Raw genomic sequence first — 24811 nt, 5'->3', positions numbered from 1 at the left:
AACCCAGTGGACCTTGCAACTCTCCTAAAATCGCGGGCTCCAGGAGAACTTGAGACTCTATTATCCCCCTCCCCGCACCTCCCTGTCAGGGAGAGGCTCCACTTGACATTCCTGAGCTGCCATTGGGCCACCGCCAGGAATCGGGCTTAGGCAGGGGGAGGGGAGAACTAGCCAAAAGGCACGGGAGGGTCTGGCCAGCTGGAGCATTTTGGGGGGAGGGTGCCTGCTTGAGGTTGAGCCCCTCCAACCCGTGGCTGGCCCCTGGCCCAGAACTTCTCCTGGCCGTGAGCTGACACGTCTCTCGTGGGACACACTCAAGTCTCCAGCCCCCATGGAACCAGTAGCCACGGTCAGGGAGCTGAGTGATACTTGTGCAGACCAGCGGGGGCTGGGGCAAGCAGCAGAGGTGTGGCGGTGGCCCAGTTGGGGGAACGTGGGGAAACTCTGGACCTACCAGAAAGAGCAGTCCTAAAGCCCAGGCACTGTGTGTTCTCAGCAGACGCACAAAGTGGACTCAAGTCAGAGCTTTGCCACTTGGCTTTGAGCTAAAGCTCGCCACACTGTGGGTTTGGTTATTAGGCCCTGGACACAACTCGTTGCGATGTGAGGGGGGCCGGGGGCCACAGAATGACAGAAGGGCTGTCCGACCAGCCACAAAAGTCTCACCCCGGAGGCATCGCTCTGGTGCGCAGTAGGGCTCCTCAGGATGTCCAAGGCCAACAAGCATATGAAAAGATGAGGTCGAGGGCATTAAGCACCGAAGAAATGCACATCAAAACCACAGTGAGCTATCACCTCACAGGCAATTATCAAAAAAACACCAACGTGACACGTGTTGGCAAGGATGTGGAGAAACCGGAACCCCTGTGCGCTGTTGGCAGGATCATAAATGGGTACGACTTCTGCGGAAGACGGTCTGGAGGTTCCTCAGAAAACTGAGGACAGAACGGGGGCATATCACTGAGCGAACCCGCCTCTCGGTAAATATCCAAAGGAACTGAAAGCAAGGCCTCGAAGAAATCACGGCTCTCCCGCATCCCTGGCAGCATCATTCACATTAGCTTGTAGGTGGGAGCAACCCACATGTCCATCAAGGGATGGAAGGGCAAAGAAAGTGTGGCACGTACAGACGATGGCAGGAAGTTAAGATGGTAAACTGTGCTTTTTACCCCAATGAAATGAAAAAGGGGGGGAGGGGCTGCAAAGGTCACGTGGTCCAATCTTCCCAACTCATGGAGGAGCAAACTGAGGCCCAGACAAGAGCCCCGTGGCCCAGGTACACAGTCCCGGCAGCATCCAGTCGGGGCAGGCTTTGTGGATGGTAAAACATGACACAGCAGAGCAATGTGGAAGGCCCGCTCGCGCGGGCTCAGGCTCAATGGCCACCGTTGGAGCTAGCTTTTAAGAGGTGACCACAGATGCCGGGAGCACTTAGAGAGTTGTCTAGAAAATTCACTTAAGAGGAACAACTCCTGTCCGGCTGATGTCAGTTAAACCTCTCCCAACTCCAAGAGCCAAAGCCCTAAGCCCCTCCCTCCATAGGGCCCCCAGTCACCCCCAGAAGCCTGAAGAGCAGGGGTGGGGGAGCAGCTGTAACCCGGTAAAAATGTGGGAAACAAGCCTAATGAAAATGCAGCTCTGCCTCTGCCTGAGACTCAGTTTCTACATCTCTGAAAAACAAAGAAGGGCCTCATCCAGCGTCAGGCACAAGGCAGGTGTCTGATGCAAGGAGTCCTGGGTGCTGGCTCTGGAGCTGGGCTCAGGCATTCCTGTCCTGGGGGCACCCTCGACTATGTGTCCTCTCAGTGCCTCAGGGGATTCATCTGCAAAATGGGGAAATAGTAGTACCTCATGGGGATTTCTCTGAGGGTTAAGTGCACCGGTTCGTTTAAAGGGCGTGGAGCCAGCCCTGGGGCTGATGTTAGTGCTCAGATACTAAGCTACTGTTGGGAGGTCCTGAGGCCAGATTGTGTGTCCCTGGGTCCCTCACAAGCACCCCACCCACTGTTGTTTGCCCACCACAGCCCCGCCTTGGCCTGACAGGAAGTCCTGTGGTGGGGGCAGGCCGAGCGAGTCTGGGCTGTGGGACCCTCTGCCAGGGCTCTGAAACGTGGCCTGGTGTCTCCTTGGCCCTGGGGGTGGCTCGTCCAGGGGCAGAGAAGTTTCAGGGCCCAGACGTTCTTTCTCTTTCTCCCCCAGCTGACCCAGGACTGACCGAGAGAAGGGCAGAAAGAGGCGGGTATGCAGGAGAGGATGTTGGGATCAGCCCGTGAGGAAGTGGGGGGAAGGAAGGGGGAATCTGCAAGGCAGGAGACCAAGAGCGAAAAGGTTCCTGGCTAGAGAGGGTGATAGGGTTGGGTGGCCTTGACAGAGTCCTGGCTGGCCCACAGCCGGCCTGAGGCCTCGGGCCAGTAGGGACCCCCTCACCAGCCCCAGTACACACTGACCAGAAGCTGCTATGCTCCCCCCCTCCCCCCGGGAGCCCCACGGGCCTGGACCCACACCCCTACAGGTGGGCAGGGGATCTGGAATCACAAGAAAGCTCCCCAGGTCCACACCTTGCTAAGAACCTCGCGGCCTTATCCCTGCCTGCGCTGCTGGCAGACATCACCAATCGATCCCGCCACTGTCCAGCTCTCGCCAGGCAGCCTCGAACTCTAACCTCCCGTTAGACAGACACAGGGAGACCAGAGGGTGATCTGCCCCAACGAGACAGCGCGAGGGACAGCCTCAGCACCGCTGCTCTCCCCACAGCAGGCCCCTCGGCAGAAAGCCGGGCTCGGCCCTGATAACCCACAGCCCCACGGACCGCTGGAGAGGCCTTGAGTGGTACTCCCCACAGCAATCCCTTCAGGATTTGGGCCTAATCCCAAGCACGAGGGCGGGCTAGGGAAGGATTTGGTTTCATTCCTTCAGATGCCCAAGCCTTGGCCCGAACCCCAGGGCGCAGGAGTGAAGGCACGTGGCACCCAGCCTCTACCAACAAAGCCTTCCTTTATTAAATAGAGATCGTGTTACATTCCATTCAAAGGAGGAAATCAGCTGTGGTGAGGGATGTGTTCAGGTTGGACCCCAGTCCCAAGTGGGCTGTGAGGGGTGAGGAGGGGCCTGGGGCCTGCCCATCCTACCCCAGTCCTGTGTGCAGGGCTTGGCGGCCTCAGCCCCCATTGTCTGAAAGGCCACCCACAGCTGAACACAGACACGGGTGTCCTGAGGCCCTGTCTGTGTTTTACTTTGGGAGAAAAGTATCCTAATCCTTCCAGCGGTGGTGGGGGCAAGGCCCCCCTGAGCACAGAGCTCAGATGCGGGAGGGGGAAGGTCAAGTGCAAGGAGGAGGGGCCCTGATCCATCTTAAGAACAGTTTGGGGGCAGTTCTCAAGCAGATCCAGGTTGGTGTGCAAGTCCTTGACAGCCCCTTGTGGCCCCACCGCCCCGCGGACACTGGAGAAGGGGGGGGTGGCAGCTGGGGGCAGTCTGACAGGGAGGCCACCTGGGAATGGGTGAGGGATGGCCACCAGGGGGTGCTGGTGGCCCAGGGCTTGGGACCAGAGGTTGGGGGGGGGGGGGATACCCTGGAGGTCAGGCCACCCAGCATGGCCCCTTTCTGAGGACATGGCAGCAACAAGGCACCTGCAAGCAGCAGCTCCCAGGCCCGTAAAGGGGGTGCTGCCCCAGGTACCCCCTCCTAAGGGCTGAGCCCCTGAGTATGGGTCCAAGCTCCTTGGTCTTTGGCGCTTTCTTGAAAGTCCGCTGGTGGCTGTGTGCCACTGATGAAGGGAGAAGCGTCGGCTCATGAGGTCCTGTCCGTCCTGGGACAAAGGTTTGGTACCAGCTCAGCAAGGCGTCCGCAGCCTGGCCATCTGTCCATCTGCTCAGCTTCTGGCTCAGGGCCGGCTCCAGGACCCTGTCTTCCTGTCTGTCTGTGCTGGGGCAGGGGTCAGCTGCTGCTGAGAGCCCCCCTCTAGGCCCGGGCCATGCCCTAGGCCTCCTGGGGGAAGAAGCCGAGCTTCGCCAGCGACATCTCCTTCCGCAGCCTCGTGATCTCCCAAAACATCGGCTCCGCTGCAGGCGGAACGAAGGTGGACAGCTCAGGGACAGGGTCACCTCAGGCAGATGGCCGGGCCCCTCTCCCCTGGCTTTGGGCAAGGCAGCTGGTAGGCACCTAGGGCTCCCCCAGCCCCCCAGCACAGATGACCTCAGTGAGTGGCCTGACCTCTCTGAGGCTCCACACTGAGGCCTTGCAAACTGTTGAGTGCTGAACAAACTCTGCACCACCATGCATCGCCCCCACAGCCCAGCACCGACATGCATGAGCGCACTGCCACGCCTTTGGCGGGCCACAAATGCTTCCCAACCCCATCTCCCTGGGGTCTCAGAGACCCTGAGCCGTCAGCAGAGCCACGGGGTCAGTCCAAGTTCCCCTCCGAGGCCAAAGCTTGATGCCCAAGCTGGGGAGGAGAGGCTCAGACTTCGAACTGACAAGCTTGGTGGAGCGGGATGCTAGGCCTTGCAGAACAGGGGTAGAGGGGACAACAGGTGGATGGAGGACCCGCTAGGCGGGCAAGGGTAAAGTGGGAGGCGGCAGCTGGTGTCAAATGACCATGAGGAGGCCACCCCCAGTGGGGAAGAGATCCACAAGGGACACCCCATCGTGCAGGGCTTCCAATGCCAGGCCGGTAACAGGGAGCAGTCCCCACAAGCCCCGGGGCCTGGGAGAAGTTTCTGGCTGGGAGAAGGCAGCGGGACCTGGCAGAGCCTGGCAGAGTCTTCCCCTCTGTCCAGGTAACAAAGCGCCTAGGTTGACTCCTCCGCTGCGGACCCGCCCGCTCTCTCCCACGGGCCAGCCCCGCCGGCCACCAGGGGGCGCTCACCTTCCTGCCGCACCAGGCCTTGCTGGATGTAGCGGATGTACGTGAAGAAGTTGCACACTGCGGTGATCTGGGGGCAGAAGCGGGGAGGCTGTGACAAGCCAGCCCTCACACTTGGGGTCTCCCCAAAAGCCAGGGCAGATCAGAGACCAGAGTGGGAAACCCCATGTCCCATCAGAGCCAGACAATGCTCCCTCAATTGAACAGGGCTGGGCTCTAAAATTTAATTCCCCGGGCGTCTGGGTGGCTCAGTCGGTTAAGCGTCTGCCTTCGGCTCAGGCCATGATCTCAGGGTCCTGCGATCGAGCCCCGAGTCGGGCTCCCCGCTCAATGGGAGAGTCTGCTTCTCCCTCTGCCTCTGCCCCTTCCCCCTACTCCTGCCCTCTCTCTCTCTCCCCCTCATTCTCTAATAAAATCTTTAAAATATATATATAAATAAAATAAAATTTAATTACCAACGGTAGTATTAGTACTACTCCCAATAAAAACAGCAGCAGCAACTAACATTTGATCCAGCACATGCATCCAGTGAGGCAGACATGCTTATTATTCCCATTTTACACATGGGGAAAACAGAGACTCCAAGAACAAAGCTACCAGACAACAATTACAGAGCCCACAGAGACAGTAAGTGGCTGAACTGGAAGGTGAAACCAGGCGGCCTGCCCTTGAATCCACGCTCATCCCGAGGGGCCTGCCTGCTCTGCATGCTGGAGGCCCTGGCCAACCAGGCCTTGGCCCAGTGCTCTTGGTAATGCCAAGAGAGGCAGGGGGATCAGAAGCTGCTCACTGGGGCTGCCCTGGATCCCCAGGCCTGAAGCCCTCAGCCTGGCCTGAGGCCTGCTCCATGCCCTACGCTGGGCACCGCGGACGCCAAGTTGGCTCAGACGTGGGCCCTTCTACGAAGACTCTCCTACTGCAGCGAGGGTGCTGCTGGTACCCTGCCCAGGCCCCTTCCCCAGGCTGGGGCCCCTCTCCCCATGGCTGAGAGTGTTGACCACTAAGGGCTCATGGGTGCCCCCTGTACCCCCTAGCCCGGCATACCACAGCCAGGGGGGTATGGCTGGGGGCTGGCTGGCATGCGGTGTAAAAAAGGCCAGCCCCTGGCCTCTGGGTGGAACCCACCCTGGGCTCCAGAGCCCCCATGGATCAGGTTGCAGCCAGACTCCAGCTGAGGCTACACGCCCCCAGTCTGCTTTCCTTAGTCCTCCTAAGAATGGCATAAAATCCTCATCTGAGGTTCCGCTTTTAGGGAACCCGGCCAGAGACAGGGCAGAAGGTGGCCGGCAGCCGTGCCCCAAAAGCACCTACTCAATGTCCAGCGCCCCGGGGGGAGGGACGCTAAGTGTGTGGGGGCCCACAGGGTCCAGAGTTCCGGGGGGGGGGGCTCAAACACACAGAAATCCTTGCCAGCCAGGAGGACAAAGTGGGTGCAGGGGGGTGGTGGCCCGGGCAAGCGTGAGAGAGGGGTGCCCCAGAGGGGACTAAGCTGGTGCGGCTCAGGAGGGACTGTGGTGAGGTGGCCAGTGGGCCCCCAAGGGAGGCTGGCGAGCGAGGAGAGGCAGGGAGCAGTGGGGTTCTCTCCCCAGGGCTGTCCTTTGGGGACGGAAACCTCTTCTCCCTACGGATGCCACATTCCGTGGTCTCTTCAGGGTGGGGACCACCTCCTAAACCTTCACACCATTCTCGTCTCCCATCCCGGCTCTGCCCAACGCAGAGACATGCAGGCCTTTGGAAGAAACAAAGTTCTACAGTGTTTTTTTTTTGTTTTTATATCTATCGATATGGTTTTGCTGGGCACAGAATGTCTGGTGAGGCTCCTTCTGTTGAGCCCTGGTGGGGATCGGACAAAGGCCCCTGGAGAGGGCTCTGGGCACAGAGGCACGGGGCAGAGGCTGCAGGGAAGGCGGACTGGGCTCAGAATGGGGAGGCCCCAGGTCCAGGTCACACACACACGCCCCCCCCCTTTCTCAGGCACAGACTCTCCATCTGCAAATGGAGCTCAGCTCGCTGCTGTGGGATGTTTCGGGACAATACACTGGACACCCTGTGGAAGCTTGTCGGGACCAGACAAGCTGCCTGGCAGCGGGGCCATCTGTTCACCTTAGTCTCTATGAGCAGCCTCTAGTAGGTCAAGGGCAGGAGATGGTTCCTACCAAAGGGCCCAATTAGCAGTGTGCACCAAGCTTCAGAATCTTCTAACGCATTTTCTTTGGTTCCTTACAATCCTATGCACAGTCTGTGAGGGGACCGAGGAACGGGGCCACCCCGCCCTTATCCCCCAGCTTGGGGGGGTCCACTGACCCAGCCTGGGCCACTCAGCAGCTGAGGATGGAAGCTGGGATTCCCGGAGGCCTCGTGGCATCCACCGCTACCGTCAGGCCTCAGAACCTTCTCAAAAGCCTGGGGCCAGAGCCTGAGCTGGGAGGCAGGAGCCTGGAAGTTTAACCTGAATTCTAACGTCACTCCCATGATTAGGCTTCGGCAAGCAAACACGTAGTACCTCAGTCCTTCACGCCCCCACCATCCCCCTCCCCCGCCCGGAGGGACCGAGTCCTGCCAACAGCCAGGTGAGCTCAGAAGAGGACCACTATCTCCAGAAAGCAGGCGGTCGGCCTACTCCTTGACTGCAGCTCCTGAGCCCCTGAGCAGAAGACCCAGCTAAGCTGTGCCCACTCCTGCCCCAGGGAGAGCATGAGAATGAATGGGGCTTGTTTTCAGCCACTAAGTTTATGGTAATTGGTTCTGCAGGAATGACAAACTAATTCACCAGGCTTGGCTGTGTGGCCTGAGTCAGTCTCCGTACCTCTATGAGCCTGTGCCCTGTTCTGCAGATCAAGGTGGAGCTCCTAGGCTGGCCTAGGGTCCCAGCCCAGGGGGCCCCTAAGAAGCCCAGTGACCCCCCCCCCCGGATGACTCACCCTGGCCCGGGAGGACGGCGAGATGTAGTAGTGGCTCTCAGAGTCCCCAAGCCGGATTCGGTGGTGACAGGCACGAGCCAGCCCGCTCAGGGCACAGGTACTAGAGGAAGGCAGAGGGGGCCGTGGGGGCTGGCGGGGGCTCGCCCACCCAGCTCATGCAGGGAGGATGCAGCAGGCAGAAGAATACACCAAGGGAGGGAGAGGCAAGCGGACTTGGGGGTGCGGCCTGGCACCCTCTCCCTCGACCACCTTCCCCAGGAGCCGGGGGCCAGGCCAAGGAGAGGTCCCAGTCCCTGGGACAGACCTTTGCCCTAAGCTGGATCTCACCCCTACACCCCTCACCTTGCCCCTAGTGGGCAGGAGAGCCCAGTGCACCTCATGCCAGGTATCTTATCAAAGCTCCCCTCTCTGCAGGCCCTAAAAACGTACCCCCTACTTTACCGGGGCTCTCAGGCTCAGTCACGCCTTCCCCAACTAAACAGGAGTCCACTCCCTCCTCCACTTGGTCACCGAGTCCTCAGGCTAGGTCACGCCAGCAGGGCCTCTTGCTTGAATCCCCTTAGCTCTTCCAACTAGCCCTCTGCCTCATGTCTCCCCTTCTCCACAGTATAGCCAGGGGCTCCTCCAAAAGCCCACATGTAGCCCATCATCTTTCCCTGCTGCTTTCCTACTGCCCAGGAAGCCATTATGGAGACTCCGGAGCAGAGGAAGGTTAAGTAGGCTCCTGGGTTGCAGGACTTATCAGTGCCTTTGCTGCCTCCAGATTCACTGTGACTCTGATTGGACTTGGCAACCCTCTTTTTAGGAAACATCTCTTGATGATTTGGCCTAGTGGGTCAAAGCCCAAACCTCATTCAAGACCCTTTACACTCTGGCCCCAAACATCCTCTGTGGCCTCAGCCCTATCTCCCTAACCACCCCACCGCTCTGCCCACAAACCCAGTGATGTTTCCATTAATACCCCGGCTTCTCATACCTTCACTCATTCTGTTCCCTCTGCCTGAAAGGCCCTTCCCTACTAGGCAAACTGCTATTCATCCTTCAAAACCTAGCTCAAATGTGCCCCTCTGTGCCAAGGCTCCCCCTGTGGGGCTTCCCTGGCAGGTCAAATCCTGGGCTGCCGAGGGAAAGTGCTCCCCACCTCTGCCCCTTGTTCCACCCTGGCTATCTGGTTGTGCTGCGAGCCCTGCTCGATGGCAGCTGAGTCGCAGGGACAAGATGCCAGGGCTGATTGGTTATTTATTAGCACAAGGACAGCCAACAGCTGACATCACTTACATGTCAGTCGGGGTCCAGAACCCATTGTGGGAGAGAGGAGGGGGGTGGGAGAGGGCTACCCGGCAGGTCAGCCAGGAAGAGGGAAACTCCAGCTCCCAGACTCCTGGTAGGGCCTGGGGATCTATGACTAGAGGCAGGAATTTGTGCCAAAGATGCCCCCTTGCCCTGCCTGATGTCAGCCACTGCGCCTCTGCACCCCTCCCCAGCCAGGCCTGTGTGCCCCACTCCCGCCCCCCTGCTTGGGTCCCGGGCCCCTGGCTACTGCCTGGGCAGAGCGCGGGGCTAGGGGTGGCTTTCCCAAGCGGGCAGCAAAGGATGAAGGGCGCTAAGCTTACTTGGTGCTGCCACACTCAACTGTGGCCACCTTCACGGTGGGCAGCGACTGCGAAGCCACCGGCTCAATGGTGAGTGTGTTGTCCTCCACCGCGGCCCGGACCAGTGCTGAGAGCTGCGACAAAGCAGGGCGGCAGGCCGGGGCAGTGAGGGGCTGGCCTCCGGCTGAGGGGCTATGCCCCGGGGCCGGCCGCCCTCTGCCCCGCCTCACCTCCTGCATGGTGAAGTCCAGACAGGGGCCCACGTCCTCCCGGTACACCCTTTCGAGGAAGGGGCAGGTCTTGTCCAGGGTGGGCGATTCTCGCCAGGCCTGGAACTCTGCGAACAGAGTTGTATCCACCTGTAGGGGAGGGTGAGCTGGATGGAGTGGTCAAGGCGCCAGGGGCGGCAGTGGGGGGAGCTGAAGATGGTGGGGAGCCAGGGAGGTTGTGGGGCAGGCCCAAGCCTGCCAGCGGGTCTGTCCCCAGTGGCCGAGCAGGGGACAGAGCTCCAAGGAAGAACTGCCTCCTTCTCTTTCTACCAAGGGCCTCAGAACTCAAACTTTCATAGCCAGGTGTGCTTTTAGCTTCCCGGCTCTACAAGGTTGCAGACTTGGGTCCAGGGTCTCGTCCTGAAGCCCCTCTCTGCCTCCTGGAGGAAGAAAAGCTGAAGATGGGCCCTGCAGGTACCCACCCCCCCACCACCACCACCACACACACAGACATGCACACGGATGGAACACACACGGGGCTGCCTACTCGGGAGAGACGACTGGCTGGCCGCCCTGGGGCACATGCAGTGTGAGTGAGGCTGGGCGGGGGCAGAGGGGCGGCCCCTCTCCCCAGCCATTACCTGTCGGGAAAAGGAGAAAGAGGTAGCGGAGGTGGGGGCCGTGAGCGGCTCCCCAGACAGGAGCTGCCAGGCCGGCTCGTAGGTGAGGTGAACAGCTTTGCTGGGGACCACGCAGAGGAGCAGGGAGAGGAGGGGGGGCAGCCCAGGCTGGGGGGTGGGGCGGGGCAGACAGACAGATGACAGGTGCACAGAGACAGGAGGAAGGAGATGTTAGTATTCGGTCAGAAGCTGAGAACTCGGAAGTAGGGGGTGAGGCCTGGCCTGTGTCCCCTCTCTGGAAGCCCCAGAGACACAGGGCGGGACGGAGCTGGGGGCTCAGAGACCACAGGACCCCGAGTCCCATGTAGCCCTTGTAGGGCTTGCTGGGTGCGGCCCTGAGCTGAGCTTCTGACACCCAGGTCTTATCAGTCCCCATGGGCAGTGGGGGGCCCTTCTTGTATGAGGAAGCCGAGGCTCTGGCAGGCGCCTTCTCTTGCCCAAGGACCCACGGTCAAGGACATCACAGCCCGCTGCCCAGCCTGGACCAAATACCCTATATACCCAAGGTGGGGGGGAGGGAGACAGCCGCCAAAGGCTCTGCGTGTCTACGTACCAAGGCAGAGGGCGCTGAGGACCCTCGAATCCAGGGATGTCACGAGCTGGTCCTGGACCTCAGGGCTGCGGGCATGCAGGGCCCAAGCAGCCTGTCCCCAGAGGCCCGGTAGTAGCCTCCTTAGGCCCAGGGAAGGTGTCTTCCCGAAGAGCTCCCCCATGCCCCCCACCCAGGCCAGGCCCTCAGGCCCCAGGCCAGCCTCAGGTGCCAGAATACCACCTACTGCTTGGAGGGGCACGGAGGGGCGACCAGGCCCTCACGGGACCCATGAGGTGTACACAGGGTACACGCAGAGGCTGAGGGCCAAAGCTCATTATCACAAAAAGGCTGCCCAGCCCTCCCAGACAGAGGATACAGAGGCCCGGGGATGGCAGGCCAGGCTCCAGGTCACATTGCAAGGTGTTAGGCCTCCCCACTGGGCCCCACTGCCTGGACGATGCTGGACATCGTCTCCCTTTCCCGTGCCCACTGCCTACCCGCCACCCCTCACCTCTTTGCCCTCCTTGTCCGGGGTGAGGGTATGTCCAGCCGCGGGGCACACCGCGGGGCAGAGGGTGCTGCTGGTGCTCTTATGACGCAAGTGGCCCTTGCGGGGTCCGGCCTTGGTGGGGCTCAGCAGCTGTGGGTGGAGCTCGCGGTTGGGAGAGGCTGGTGTGGATGTGAGGACCAGTGTCTTCAAGGCGCTCACCTCTGCCTGCAGCATGTCGATCTGGCCGGGATGAGGTGGCCATCAACCTCAGTCCAAGGCTAACGTTGGGGTGGCTGTCAACCGCCGGCCACCCCAGCTCAGGACAGCCCGTCCCGGTGGTGACTGGCACCTAACCCCCCCTGCTGCCCCTGGAACAGCCTTTGAGGTGGGGACTGAGACACCCATTTTACAGATGGGGAAACTGAGGCTCAGAGCGGACCCACGGCCTGCCTGGCGTCACACTGTACACCCGGGCTCTGTTGGATGCACCTGTCTGGGAGCTGGCCGGGCCTCACCTTGCCCCGCGCCTCCTTCAGCTGTTTTTCCGACGCGGCCTGCTTCATGTTGGCTTCCCGCACCATCTTGTGGGCTTCCTGGGGAGAAGGCAGGCTCTGCATGAGCGGTGAGGAGCCAGCGCGAACCCCAGCGGACCCACTGCCCAGCCGGTCCCCCAGCTGGCCGGCCCTGGTACCTCGAACAGGCTGGCCGTCAGCTCCTCTAGCTCCCGTTCTAGCTGCTCCCGCACCTTGGACAGCCGCTCACACTCCTCGTCCTTCAGCTTCAGCTCCTGGAGGGTTCCACGGGGGGGCGCTGTCAGCCCCACGGGGCCCCAGGCCTGGCACGGGGGCCGGGGCGGGGGCACCGGGCCCACTGATGGGGCTCCACTGCCGGGGCCCTCTTCCGCGGGCCTCTGAGCCCCCACCTCCCTTCCTCCGTCGCCCTACGGTTTAGGATGCATTTCCCACTTAGCGTGTAGCATGATGTCGAAACCCCAACTGTCAGCCTATTAGAGCTTAGAACGGGCGTTCAGAGAAGTCAAGACTTCTAAAAATCCTTCCAAAGTCACAAGAACTGGTTTCCCCTCTGTGCTTCCCTTGCGCCCAGCCCCGGCCTCCGTGCGGGTGCTGGGGGAGAGCCCACAGCGCCCCCAGGTGGGTCTCTTATCCCTGCTGTCCGCCCCCAACCCGCCGCCCTCCGAGCCCACCTTCTGGGCTTTGTGCAGCTCCTCCTTCAGGAACTCCGAGCCCTTCTCCCGGATCTCCATGGAAGAGCTTCGCAGGCGCAACACGTCCAGTTGGGCGGCTGCAGGGCCCTCCTCCCCTCCAGGGGTCTCCGCCAGGCCTCTTGGGGACTCCCTGTGGCTTTTGCTGGGGCCCACACTCTTCCAGGGGACCGGGACAGCTTCGAGGGGCGGCGGGTGGCCCTCGTCTGGGTGGGGCTGGCTGCGGGGCAAACAGCAAATCCAGGGCGGGGTCCTGAGACCCAGATCTGAGCTGAGGGACCCACCCTGGGCCACATGCCTGCCACTCTGGGCCTGGTCGGGGCCCATCTGCAACACAGGGACACTACCCGTGAGGCTATCACTGGGTTGTCCCAAGGGCAGAAGGACCAAACACGGGGGTCTCCTGGGGGCCAGGACAGGACGCATTCATCTTTGTCAGCCACCCTCTCCAGCCCAGGGCCTAGGGCTGGGCTTGGCACACAGGAGGTGCTCAGTTTGGGTTTGTCCAGCAGGTGACTGTAAACACGTCAGTGCTGAGAATCTGAGTCTCCCTTTCTACAAAGCGGGGACATCCCCTTGGCCCTACCTCTAGGGTCACCGAATGGATCTGACGTACATAAAACCTTGGCACACAGGGGGCACCTGGGTGGCTCAGAGGGTTGAGCACCTGCCTTCGACTCAGATCATGATCCTGGGGTCCCGGGATCAAGCCCCGCATGGGGCTCCCTGCTCAGCAGGGAGTCTGCTTCTCCCTCTGACCCTCTTCCCACTCGCTCGTGCTCTCTATCTCTCATTCTCTCTCTCTCAAATAAATAAATAAAATCTTTAAAAAAAACAAAACAGCAAAAACCTTTGCACACAGGAAGTGCTTAAATGGGAACTGCCTTCCAGGCTACTGTTAATGCAAATGTTATGCAAATTAAAACCCACTTAGGGTGGGCAGGAGAGGGAGGACCCAGCCAGGGCCCCACAGAGCTGAGGCAGGAAGATTCTGCCAAACAGCCCAGGTAGGGCAGACTGTCTTCCTGCTCCCTGAGCCTTGTGGGGAGCAGTCCCGGCTCTCCGCTGGTCTGCCCTGTGACCTCAGGCAAACAGCCCTCTGTGGGCCTCAGGACCCTTCTCTCCCTGAAGCTGAAGACCCTAGAGGTAGTGCCGCGGCCAGCAGCCTCCGTTCCCCACCTTGCCCCACCCAGCACCGTCCAGCCACACCCCCCCACTTTGCAAGAGACCCTGCGGAGGGAGGGAGGCAGGAAGGGAGAAGGCTCGGCGGCCAGCGGTGGTTTGTGCCAAGACAGCACCTCTGGACTCGCTCACTCAGCAAAAGCTGGTGCTCCTGAGCCAGCAGCTTCGGAGCCGCGGTGGCTGGGCTGAGGGTGACGGGCTGGGCCTGGCCACTGATAATGGTGGGGAAGTGGAGGGGAGGGGGCTCCAAGGGGCCCACACAGGAGGGAGGAAAGACAAGGCCAAGGGGTCACGGGACTCAGGCTTACTGAGGGGCAAGTGTGAAAGGCAAGACTGGGGATCAGTCCCTCCTCCCTTGTCATCTGGACCCTGAGACGGTCACCAAGCAGCCTCTGAGCTTCGGTTCCCCCCCACCCCCGCCAGGTAACACAAAGGGACTGGGTACCCCGGGGAAGCCCAGCAACGAGCCCATTCCCAACCCTTCCCATGGCCCTGTCCCTGCGCCCGGCCCAGCCTGCCCTCTGCTTTGGAACTGGCCCAGAGTGGGCCTCATGGGTCCTTGGCTGGGTCCTGCCTGGCAGGGACCCAGGGCCCTGACAGACGAAGGGGAAAACGCATCTGTCACTCCATCAGCAGTGATTATGCCAGACAGGGATCCTTCCTAATACCTTTGGGGGTGGGGGTCGTTGGCAAGGCGTCCCTGAGGTGTGAGCAGAGGCTGTGGCAGTGCCACGGCAGCCCTGGACTGGGGTCTGCACCCAGGGGCCTCACACTGGCCAGATACCACCTGGGCCGCTCTCTGCATGTCCTCTCATTTATAGCTCTCAACAGCATTCGTGGGCCTGTCTCCGTCCCACAGATGAGGGACGGGGGTCTCAGAGGAGGGCAGAACTTGCCCAGGCCCACCCACACGGCTGCTCGCTGGGTGGCAGTGCTGGATGGGCAGCCAGGGCTTGGGTCCAGGCCCGAAGCGCCCCGCTTCCGGCCAGTATGTGGGGGTGTGAGTGTGGAAATCAGTGCATCTGCTTCAGGATCAAGGGCTGCGAGGCCCTGGGGAGACTCCTCCAGGCCGACTGGGGAGACTCCTTCTTGGCTGCGGCAGGGAAATCAGACCCAATTCTGGCCCGACTGACTTCTCAGCTTCTGCTCGGGCCCAGAGACTGCCTCCCAGGAGGGCAGGCCAGGGCTGGGGGAGCTGTGGCTGAGAGCAGAGGCCAGAATCAGGCCAGGCCAGGGCCCACGCCAGGCTCCGAGCTGGGGTATGCACCAGCCCCTGGGAACGTCACTACAATTCTCTGAAGCTGCTTCCCAGCTCCGGGATGGGGGTAAAACCCTGGAGGAGGTGTCCTAAGAACCAGGTGAAGAAGTCACGGGATACAGCATCAGGTAAAGACCGTGCCGTCTGCGGCCACATTGGCAAACACCCGCACTGCCTGCCCAGGCTCTGGGTCCCACAGCCGAAACCACAGGCCTCAGGGAGGTCTTCTGGCGGACAGTCTGGAGGCTTGGGGCCCAGGGCCATTTCCTCAGGTGAGAAAGGATGGTCCTTGTCACTCAGGCTTGACAGGGGCAACAGACCCCAACTCAGGGGCTGCAGGCCTCAAGAGGATGAGCAAGAACTGTGGGCCAAGGAGGGAGGTGACCAGCAGGGACGGCATGGGACACAGGGCAGGATCCCAGGTTTTAGACACCCGGCGCCGGGGGTCTCTTCCTCTGTAAGGACCACCCCAGACATCACCCACGCCCCTGTCGAGGAGAAAAAGACCTCCAGCCCCTCCCACGAGGGCCACCAGTGAGGTCACTTAATTCTCCTGTTGGTCCCAAGGGCATGGGCTGGGGTTACGGCTGGACTGTCCCCCATCATTTTCCCAACAGGCTCTCACTTCAGCCCACTGCTGGGAAGGACGGGGCCCAATTCTGCAGCCAGAGGAAACGGTGGCTCTCCACGTCCCGTCCCCTCCAGTGTAAAAGCCCAACTCAGAAACCCTGTGGCAGAAAGTGTGGGAAGAGCAGGGCCGCCTGGTAGTTACCAACTGCCCAACACCTGGGCCAGGGGTTCAGGGAGACGGGGTCTCCCTGTCCTGGGAGAGAAGCTTGAATCTGCAGGTCCTCCCCTCACACTTCAGGGCCGTGAGGCAACTCAGAAATTTCAGAGGAAGGAGGGACGCGAGGGACCCCAGACCCCACAGGTCCAGCCCAAGCCAGAATCCTCTATCTTCACACACTTCAGCATCCCAGACCAGGAGCGGGAAAGCCTGGATGTGAATGCCCATGGGGCTGGGGAACTCACTCCTTGGACAAGCATGGGCTACCATTTAAGTTCTTCTGCACCACACCCCCTCCCTGCCCCTCAGTCCAGGTCCAAGGCCCTCAGCTTAAACCTTCTCAGCCCCCATTCCCTGCAGAAACAGAGTCCAGAGTACAGGGAAGGCCTGTAGCAGGACCCAGGGCCACTGGGAAGAGGTCAGAGGCAGGAGACAGTAAGAGTCAAGGTCAGAGGAAAGTGGGAGCATCCGACATCCCCCATCCTGAAGCCGGCTTCGCTGTCTAGAGCCCACGACAGTTTAGACAGGAAAGGCCCCACTGGCTCACTTCCTCAGGAAACACACGAGGTTGGGGGGGCAGAGCAGAAACCGCAATGCTCACCCCCCAGGCCTGTCCTGGGGGGCCGGCAGGGCTTTCGTCCCCATCCATAAAAAAATGGCAAAATGAGAATGAGGACCCGTGGATTCTATGGGCCCCAGTCACCCAGCAACCCCCACTGGGCCAGAAGGGCCCGGCCAGGATCCATGCTCTTCCCATTTCCAGCCCAACCCGCCTGCCTTGAGGTCTCTCTGCCCTTCGATCTCTCCCCCTCCACTGACCAGCGCCCAGGTCACCTCTTTGAACTAAAGATCCCGGTGCTAAGGGGCACGATGGGATCCTTGGAGAAGATAGAAGGGACTAGTTAGGGAAGCTCTGAAACAGGGGGAAGGAGAGGCGGGGAGGGCACGCTGGGAGCGCTCACCCTCTGCCCGGGGGGGGGGGGGGGGGGGGGGCCAACGGGGTGGCTGCAGCTGATCCGGTCTGCAGGGCAGTGCCACACACAAGGGCCCTGTTCAGACTCACGCCCCTGCACCCACAGGCCTTCCGGTAAGCCAGGAGAGCAGGGAGGCCGATGGCCAAGTGACTCCTCCCATCCAGGGGCCCCGGGGGCCCCAGGAAAGGTTTCCCCGCATCGGCTCCCCGCCAGGCCTGCAAGCCCAGCCAGGCGAAGCTGACAGAGAGGGGTTGCGGCGCCAGCTCCAAACCCTCAGGATGCCGCTGCAGGGAGATACGCTCCCCAGCCTGGTGGGCACAAGGAGGCGCCTGGTGTTCAGAGAGGGCTGGCGACCTGACCAGAACACACAGCAAAGCGGCGGCAGGGTGGGAACAGAACCCAGAGTCCCAGCTCTACTGCATCATGTGACCTGTCACCCAGAGAAATCCAGACGGGAGGCAAGGGGATGAATGGTGGTTTTGGAGAAGTGAGGGAGGATGCAGATGGGGTTTGAGGAAGTTGGAGCCAAGTGCCTGAGGGGGTGGCGGGGAGGGGTGGTGGGGGCGGGGATGGTGGGGCTTCCATCCAAGGCTGTTGCATAGGCCTGGCCTCGGAAGGGATGTGCAGAGGGGACAGAGACACAAGACTCTGAGGGGGGAATTGTGGCAGGAACCGGGGGCTAGAGAGGGTGACGGGGAAAAAAAAAAAAAAGCAACAAAACTACAGTAATTAACTAACATAATGAAATGGTGCCCAGGACGGGAATAAGGAACTGGGAGGGGGTCTGTCGGGGAAGAGAAAAAGGGCCGCTGAGGTGTCTGGGGAGCGGCATGTCCTATATGGGTCTACAGGTGGCTGAGGGGAGGTACCGGGCCAGAGGGAGCGGCTGCAGGCTGAGCGTGCTCTGGGGGAGGGTAACAGAGGAGTCTAGCACCACAGAGCCAGCCTGGAGGTCTGAGGAGCAGCCATCACCAGGGTTGGAAGGGAGGGTTCCAGTAGGGGTAACAGTGTCATATATGTCACACATGGGAACAGAGTATCAGGCATGCGAGCCGAGCAGGACCCTGGGGGGAGGGGGGTTGGAAGCAGATGACTCTGGACCACTGCAGCAAGGGGGACGCAGGTGTGTGCCTTGTAGAACATGGAGCAGGGGGCGGAGAAGGTCAGGAACAGCCACAGAAGGCAGGGAGGTTGGAACACCTGAATCAGGTGGATTGGGTCAAGCAAGCCTTTCCTCACCATAGCCCCAGGGCCGCCAGTCCAGCCCAGCCCTGCCAGGGAATCCAGCCCTGCAGTCTCCCCGGGGAGCCAGCACAAGGCCCGGGACGGTGGGGGCTCACTCTGTGCTGGGGCGGAGCAGGGCGCACAGCACCTGCCTCACATCCGCCTGCTCAGTCCTAGAAGGATCTGACACCTCGAAAAGCCAACACATACAGAGTGAGCACCTATCATGTGCTACGCACCCCATCAGCCCCCAATCCACCCAATCTGCGTGACTGCACAGATTTTGGCAGCGACATCCCTGAGCTCCCTTCTGACCACATTCTAATTCCTTCTGCTCCCCATCCCCCACCACCCTATTGGGCACAAATCTTGGGCAGACTGGCGGAGAGTCTACAACAAGCAGGATTCTAATGAGTCTGAGCTCCTCACACATGTGCAGAGTAAGGAACAGCAGGAGGTATATATACCTCCACCTGCTGAGGGGGCAGGGTAGGTAGGTAGATCAAGGAAGGCTTCCAGAAAGCAGCAGTTGGGAAAGGTGCACAACCGCTTCCCGGGCAGGAGGCCTACCTTTCTTCCATATTTTAGATGAAGTCTGAGCCTACAGACCCCTATGACTTAGGCCCAACAGGCAGGAGCTTGCAAATCCAAGCCCCTTCCGGTAATTAAAACCCAGAGCAGTTAGGTGACCTGCTCCAAGATCACACAGCACGTCTGCAGCCCTGGGGCTCCCCAGCATCTTGCTTGTTCAAAAGACACAGTCCTCCATCCCTGGGAGGGTGGGGGAATCTCATTTCATTCCTGAGCAGTCCATCAGAGCCTGGCCCTCCCTAGAAATAGGTAATATTAGCCCCATCTATCAGACAGGGAAACTGAGACCAGGGGAGAAAACTCGCCCAGAACTCAATTTTTGGCCTTTGCTGACCAAGCCCCAAGTGCCCAGCATGGTGTCAGTTGCAGATACCCGACCGAGATGCCACCATCACCCCATCTCAGAGCAAGCTTGGCACCCAAGACTATGGACATGAGAAACTATGGGGGATGGGGAGGGGAGCATCCCAATTTTGGGGGAGCTGCCTCTGGGTTCAGAGTTCAGGGCTCCTGCTCAAGGAGTCCCAAGGAAGAGGGCCCACCTGAGCTCCTGCAGAGTCCTGCCACTGCCAGCCACCCTAGGGGAGCAGCCCTGCGGCCAGGGCCAAGGGGGTGAACTGGCACCAGGGCCTAGCCATTAACTGCAACCATCCCTCACCTACAGATGAGGAAAGAAACCCCAGAGACCCTGACAACTTAGCCAGGGCCACTGATCCCAGAGTCTTCATACTCTAGAATAAAGGGCCCAAATATACACCTACCCAGACTGTCCTGAGCCCCTGGGGGCCGCAAGCCCAAGCAGCTCAGTTAGACTTACATGGACAAGTGTGACCCCAAGCAGGGTCCCTTCTGGCTCCTGCTGGGGTCTGGGTGAACTCCTAGGACACCAGGCCCCCAGTGGATTCAGGCAGCTTGGCCCCTGATCTTTCAATTCCTGCCTCTAATACCCGAGTTGGGGGGATCCATAAAAATGCAGTGCTCAAGGTAACCCCCAAACTCTGCCTCTCACTCCCAGGTGTCCAGCTCCCCCTTCTGTCCCTCACGCTTTCCATCTGCATTTATAAAGCACCTGCTAGGTGCTCTGTACCTAGCTAGGCCCTGGGGTTAGGCTAGGCCTTGGGGGTCTAAATGTACATGCAAGAAGTGAGTTATAGGGCACCTGGGTGGCTCAGTTGGTTAAGCGTCTGTCTTTGGCTCAGGTCATGGTCCCAGGATCATAGGATCGAGCCCCAGCATCGGCATGGAGTTCCCTGCCCAGCGGGGAGTCTGCTTAGCTCCCTGCCCAGTGGGGAGTCTGCTTCTCTCTCTCCCTCTACTCTCTGCTTATGCTATCTCTCTCTCTCAAATAAATAAATGAAATCTTAAAAAAAGAAAAAGAAAGAAACAAAGAAAAAAAGAAAGAAAGAAAGAAGGAAGGAAGGAAGGAAGGAAGGAAGGAAAAAGAAAGAAAGAAAGAAAGAAAGAAAGAAAGAAAGAAAGAAAGAAAGAAAGAAAGAAAAAAGAAAAGAAAAGAAAAGAAAAGAAAAGAAAGAAAGAAAAATGAGTTATGCTGAGGATCATGTGGGGGTCAGCTTGGCAGCCCAGTTTACCCAGAAGCCTCTTGGGAATATGGCAGGGAGGTTGGACTGGGGGGGGGCGGGGGTCTTCTCCAGGACCCTGAGTCTTTTTGACACTGTCCTTAAAGAGAGCATCTATCTACTGATGGCTCCCAGCCCTGTCTGGCTCTGGCCTAGATGCCTCCAGGGAAGGGCACTCTGGGCACGGATCAGCCTGCAGCTCTCCACCCCACAACCTGCTCATTCCCCCCAGAGACCCAGAGAAATGAGGCCATACTCTCAAGATCACATAGTAACTCAATGACAGTTTTGCCTGGGTGCCCCCAACATATGGGGTCACAAGCTTCTTCCAGACTGGGATGCCTCTTAAACACAGCCCCAGGCAGGATTGTGCTAACCCCACCAGGTCCCACACAACACTTTCTCCCTGAACTCATTCATCTTCAGGGGTGGGGGTGGGGGGTGGAGGAGGGTACTTTTCCAAAGAACACGTGCTCTGCTTCACCTTTCCACCCTTTAAGAGGCATGCCTCTCCACACCTCACCCCTACCAGGAGCCCTTTCTCTCAGCACCCCCTGCTGGGGACAAAGCCCCACTACCCCCTAGCATCTCAGCCCAAGCTTTGCTAGGAGCCATGGAGTCAAGTGGACCCAGCCTGCATCAGAAACCCCTCCAGCCTGCCAGCCCCCCCAGAGGCTGTCCCTCACTCCCCAGCTCTGGCTAGGAAAGAGTCCTGTCCGGGGCCCCCCCAGGTGGTCCAGTTCTTTACAGGACTACAACCCACCCCACTCTGGCCACAGCTCTTCCAGGACCTGGCCTTCCCAGGCCGTGGGGAGGAGGAAGTGTTTGCCCAAGTCCCTGAGAAGACCACAGCCTTCCTGGACGAACATGGCAGGGAACCCACACCAGGTCGGCCAAGGGACAGGGATCACCCCTGAGGGGCAATAAACAGTTATAGGGACTGGGGACACTACGCCAGGACCCAGGGCTCTACTGCCCTCCTTCAGACTGCAGGGAGGTCCCACCCCACACCTCTGAGCCGGGCTGGATCCAGGAGCCCCACACAGAGGTTCATCAACTTACTAGCGACCTTGGCAGAGACCCAGCCCCCTTTCCCAATTGCACTGCTTTCCAAGGGTTTCCAAGGGTTCATCCAGGTTGCGGGGGGCGCTCCTCCAGGTGCGTACCCCAGACTTACTCTGGCTTGCAAGCGCCCCCCGCCCCCGCCGCCCGCCCCCTTCTCACTCGCGCTCCAGATGAGCTAGGAGTCGGCGCCGTCCTGCCGGGAAGGTCCCCACCCACAGAGAACCCCCGACCCCTCCCCGCGGGGCGTCCTTCCACCTACGCCGCGAGTTGGCTCGCGCGTCCCGGCGCTGCGGGGCGTCCCTTCGCCGCGGGCCGGGTGCACACGCGGCAGGGACCCTCAGCCCTGGAGGCCGCCGCGGCCCGAGCCCGCGCGGTGCGGCGAGCGCGCACGGACCTACCCGCTCCACATCCCGGCGCCGCGGCGAGCTCCCTGCACCGGCCCGCGCCGCGTCCCCGCCCGCCGCCTGTCAGTCCCTCCGCGGCCACCCCCCCGCTCCGCGGCCACCCCCCCGCCCCGGCGGGTCACGTGGCCGAGGGGGTGGTCCGAGGACACGTGCCCGGCCCCGCCCCTCCGCCGCCCGCCAGCCCCGGGATCGTGCGCCGGCGGGAGCTGGGGAGGAGCCGGCGGCCGGCGCGTCCCGCGGTCAGCGCCGCGCTCCGCCGCCCGCGGCTGACTCGTCTCGGATTCCCCGGCGCGGCGCGGGCCCTCGGCCACCGCTGCTCGAGAACCTTGGCGGACGGTCTCTTGGAGCCCGCCGACACCCACCCGCTGGCCAGCACCCCCCTTCCCTGGGCTCCCTGCTCTGTGCCCGTTCTTGGGCAACGTCCTGCTGGTTGGGAAAGGGGCTAGACCCCAAAACAAGTTTTCTCGGGTTTAACTCTGAGCGCTTATCCCAAGGGAAGACCCCTCCCTTTGGCCCAAGTCTTCAACCCCAGCCGTCCCCCAGCCCCACACCACCCCCACCCCGCAAAGGGGCCTTCCCCTCTTGTTTGGAACACTCCCTGACCATCTCTTCCCTTCTTTTGCCCAGCATCTACTGTCTGGGGGAATGCACCCCCACCCTGCACACCTGTCTGGATTTAGGTCCTCTGCAAAACCTTTTCCTGCATCCCAGACCACTGGTCTTCCTGTCCCTCTATCCTTCCGCCCCTTTGTCACCGGTCCTGAGCCCTGACTCAGACTGGCCTCAACTTCAGCCTGCAGCTGGATCCAGTGAGAGTATAGTTCTTCTCTCCTGCCAGGGACCCTGGCTCCCACCCTCTGTGTCTAGAGAGGCCTAGGAGGCCAGGAGGAAGGAGGTGCTTCCCTTCCAGATGCTATCAGAACTCAGGACACTACTCTTCTGAGCCCACAGAGCTAGGACCCCAGGCTTGAATTTGTCAGATCTTCACTGGGGACACACATTTCTTTCATTCATCCGTTCATTCGTTCATTCATTCATTCATTCATTCATTCATCCATCCATCCATCCATCCCTTCTGAGCACTAACTGTGAACCATACAAGGGCTGAGATCCAAAGGGAAACTGCATAGACACATGCTCTGTCATCCCGGGGCTCCAATGTGGTAGGGAGACATACTCACAAGGACCTCCACTTCCAGGGCCGCTGCCCAGGGCACACTCTACTAAGTGCACGGTGTCTTTGTCACAAATAGAAAATGGTACTGCCTTCCTAGATGGGGACAGCCCATGTCAAGGTACAGGACTGGGTGAGTGGAGGGCAGGCTGGATTTCATGCCTTGCTTGCTCACTCCCTTGGCTGGCGTCTTGTGCAGTAAACAACCTGGGCAGCCCACTGTGACATCCCTTCTGACTTACCAGAATCATTCTGCCCAGACCTCCAATGCCCTTCACTCTGCAGGGTAACTCTTTCTAAGACTGTGGTTTCCCAAGGGCAGAAACCATCTCCTTCTCAGTGCAGTGTTTCTATGCCTACCCCAGCCTAGTCCAGGGTCTGGCCCAAAGCAGATGTCACCATGTTTGTTGACTTGAATCCTACACCAAGTAAATCTTGAGCAACTGCTGTCTTCCTGGCCCTTGCTCTGTTCATTATTTAGGAGAAGGGGGAAAAGACACAAAAGGGGCTCAGGACAGGGCCCTTACCCTCCAAGACTTCACAAGCCTGGGCAGGAGATAAGACTGGTCCAAGTCATGGTAACCCAGACTGGTGGGAGATAAGGCATGGAGGTGGTGTCAGCCCAGGCTAAGGCCCCAGAGCAAGAGCCCTTAGCAGGACAGGGTAGCACCAGTGGGCTTAAGTGAGGCCTCCAAGGACAAATGTGGGGTCACCACTCTGCGAGCACTGATACCCGAATTACTACCTAAAAATACCACATCAGGGGCGCCTGGGTGGCTCAGTTGGTTAAGCAACTGCCTTCGGCTCAGGTCATGATCCTGGAGTCCCGGGATCGAGCCCCGCATCGGGCTTCCTGCTCAGCAGGGAGTCTGCTTCTCCCTCTGACCCTCCCCCCTCTCATGTGCTCGCTCTCTCTCTCTCTCTCTCTCTCATTCTGTCTCAAATAAATAAATAAAAAATCTTTAAAAATACCACATCATCCATGCATCCAGTGACCTTCGATTGCCAAGCCTCACTAGCTTCTTCCACAGTACAGTGAGCTCTGCTCCTCAGCCAAAAAGGATTGGGCTCAGAGAAGTTCAGGAACCTACCTGATGTCACACAGCCAGGGGTGGTGGGGGTGTGACCCCTTACATCAGTTTTCTGAAAAGACAGCCCAGAAACTAGAGAACTCACTAGAAGCCGCAACTGTGTGTAGTCAGGCAAAAAGGGGAGCCTACTAGGGGTCTGGCCAGCAGGTGTGGAGGAAGAAGTAAAAGGTCAAGACCTCAAACGACTGCCCTTCGCCCGTCTCCCCACCATCCCCATCCCCGCCTGGCAGCCTTGACCACAGAGCCTCGGCTGGAAGCAGATGAGGAGCAGGAAACGGCCAGCCTGGTTGGGATCCAGGCCCCAATTCTGACTTAGGTCTCTCCTCCCATCCAAGTACTAACCAGGCCCAACCTTGCTTAGCTTCCGAGATCAGACGAGATCGGGCGCGTTCAGGGTGGTGTGGCCACAGACTGACAGGTCTCTCCTCAGCTCTCTGCGTGACCCAGGATGTTTGTCTTGCCCTCTCTGAGCCTCAGATTCTATGTCTATCCAACCACCAAGTTAGACAATCAGGGTGACGCATTGGCACTGACCTTGTAAGAGGCTCATGAAATTCCTCGGAGTTCCATGCCAGTCCCCTGTCAGGAGCCTGGCTTCTGCCTCCCTCCTCCCCCAGTGCCCCTACAGAATGGCAAGATTTCCCTCCCTCCCCTTCGTGACCGTGACCGAGGTCACTGGCTCACCTGTCTGTGTCCCAGGGCTCCTCTCCCAAGTTCCTCTCGAGTGCAGGGCCCAGAACTGATGGGGCGTAGCGGACAGCCCCTGAGCTCAGCGCCAGGAACACAGGGCATGTTCCTCGGGCAGGACACCTGGTGTGCTCCTTGGGGTCATCCATGCCAGGGCCAGCCTGAGGGTCCCTCTGGAGACTGCCAGGCAGGCAGGTGGCAGAAGCCTTCCCCCTCCCCTCCTCCCGCCCTCCCCAGGCTGAGCCTCACGCTAACCTTTGCTATCTCTGAAGAGCAGGGCCTG

The 24811-nt window shown here is 60.1% G+C and overlaps 1 protein-coding gene across 3 annotated transcripts; it reads right to left on the bottom strand.

Annotated features, from left to right (window-relative positions):
* Window positions 1-3879: 3879 nt before the first annotated feature.
* Window positions 3880-24748, bottom strand: RAB3IL1 (RAB3A interacting protein like 1). Of its 3 annotated transcripts, none has more exons than XM_028118419.2 (10): window positions 24526-24748; window positions 12497-12734; window positions 11984-12079; window positions 11808-11903; window positions 11314-11532; window positions 9612-9740; window positions 9403-9515; window positions 7790-7889; window positions 4872-4938; window positions 3880-4062 (listed from the first exon to the last, which is right to left on the bottom strand). In XM_028118419.2, exons 1-10 carry the CDS (start codon window positions 24675-24677, stop codon window positions 3980-3982), a joined length of 1293 nt encoding a protein of 430 aa, XP_027974220.2. In that variant the 5' UTR covers window positions 24678-24748; the 3' UTR covers window positions 3880-3979. The 3 variants fall into 3 exon arrangements, with proteins under 3 accessions (XP_027974220.2, XP_027974221.2, XP_027974222.2); XM_028118420.2 differs by having other exon boundaries at window positions 11808-11885; XM_028118421.2 differs by lacking the exon at window positions 12497-12734 and having other exon boundaries at window positions 24526-24733.
* Window positions 24749-24811: the final 63 nt, after the last annotated feature.

This window comes from Eumetopias jubatus, unplaced genomic scaffold, assembly GCF_037043125.1.
Source record: "Eumetopias jubatus isolate StellerSeaLion01/CBP00866 unplaced genomic scaffold, mEumJub1_p1.0 scaffold_13, whole genome shotgun sequence".
In the NCBI taxonomy this organism is placed as follows: domain Eukaryota; kingdom Metazoa; phylum Chordata; class Mammalia; order Carnivora; family Otariidae; genus Eumetopias; species Eumetopias jubatus.
This window is presented reverse-complemented; position numbering and strand designations above follow the sequence as displayed.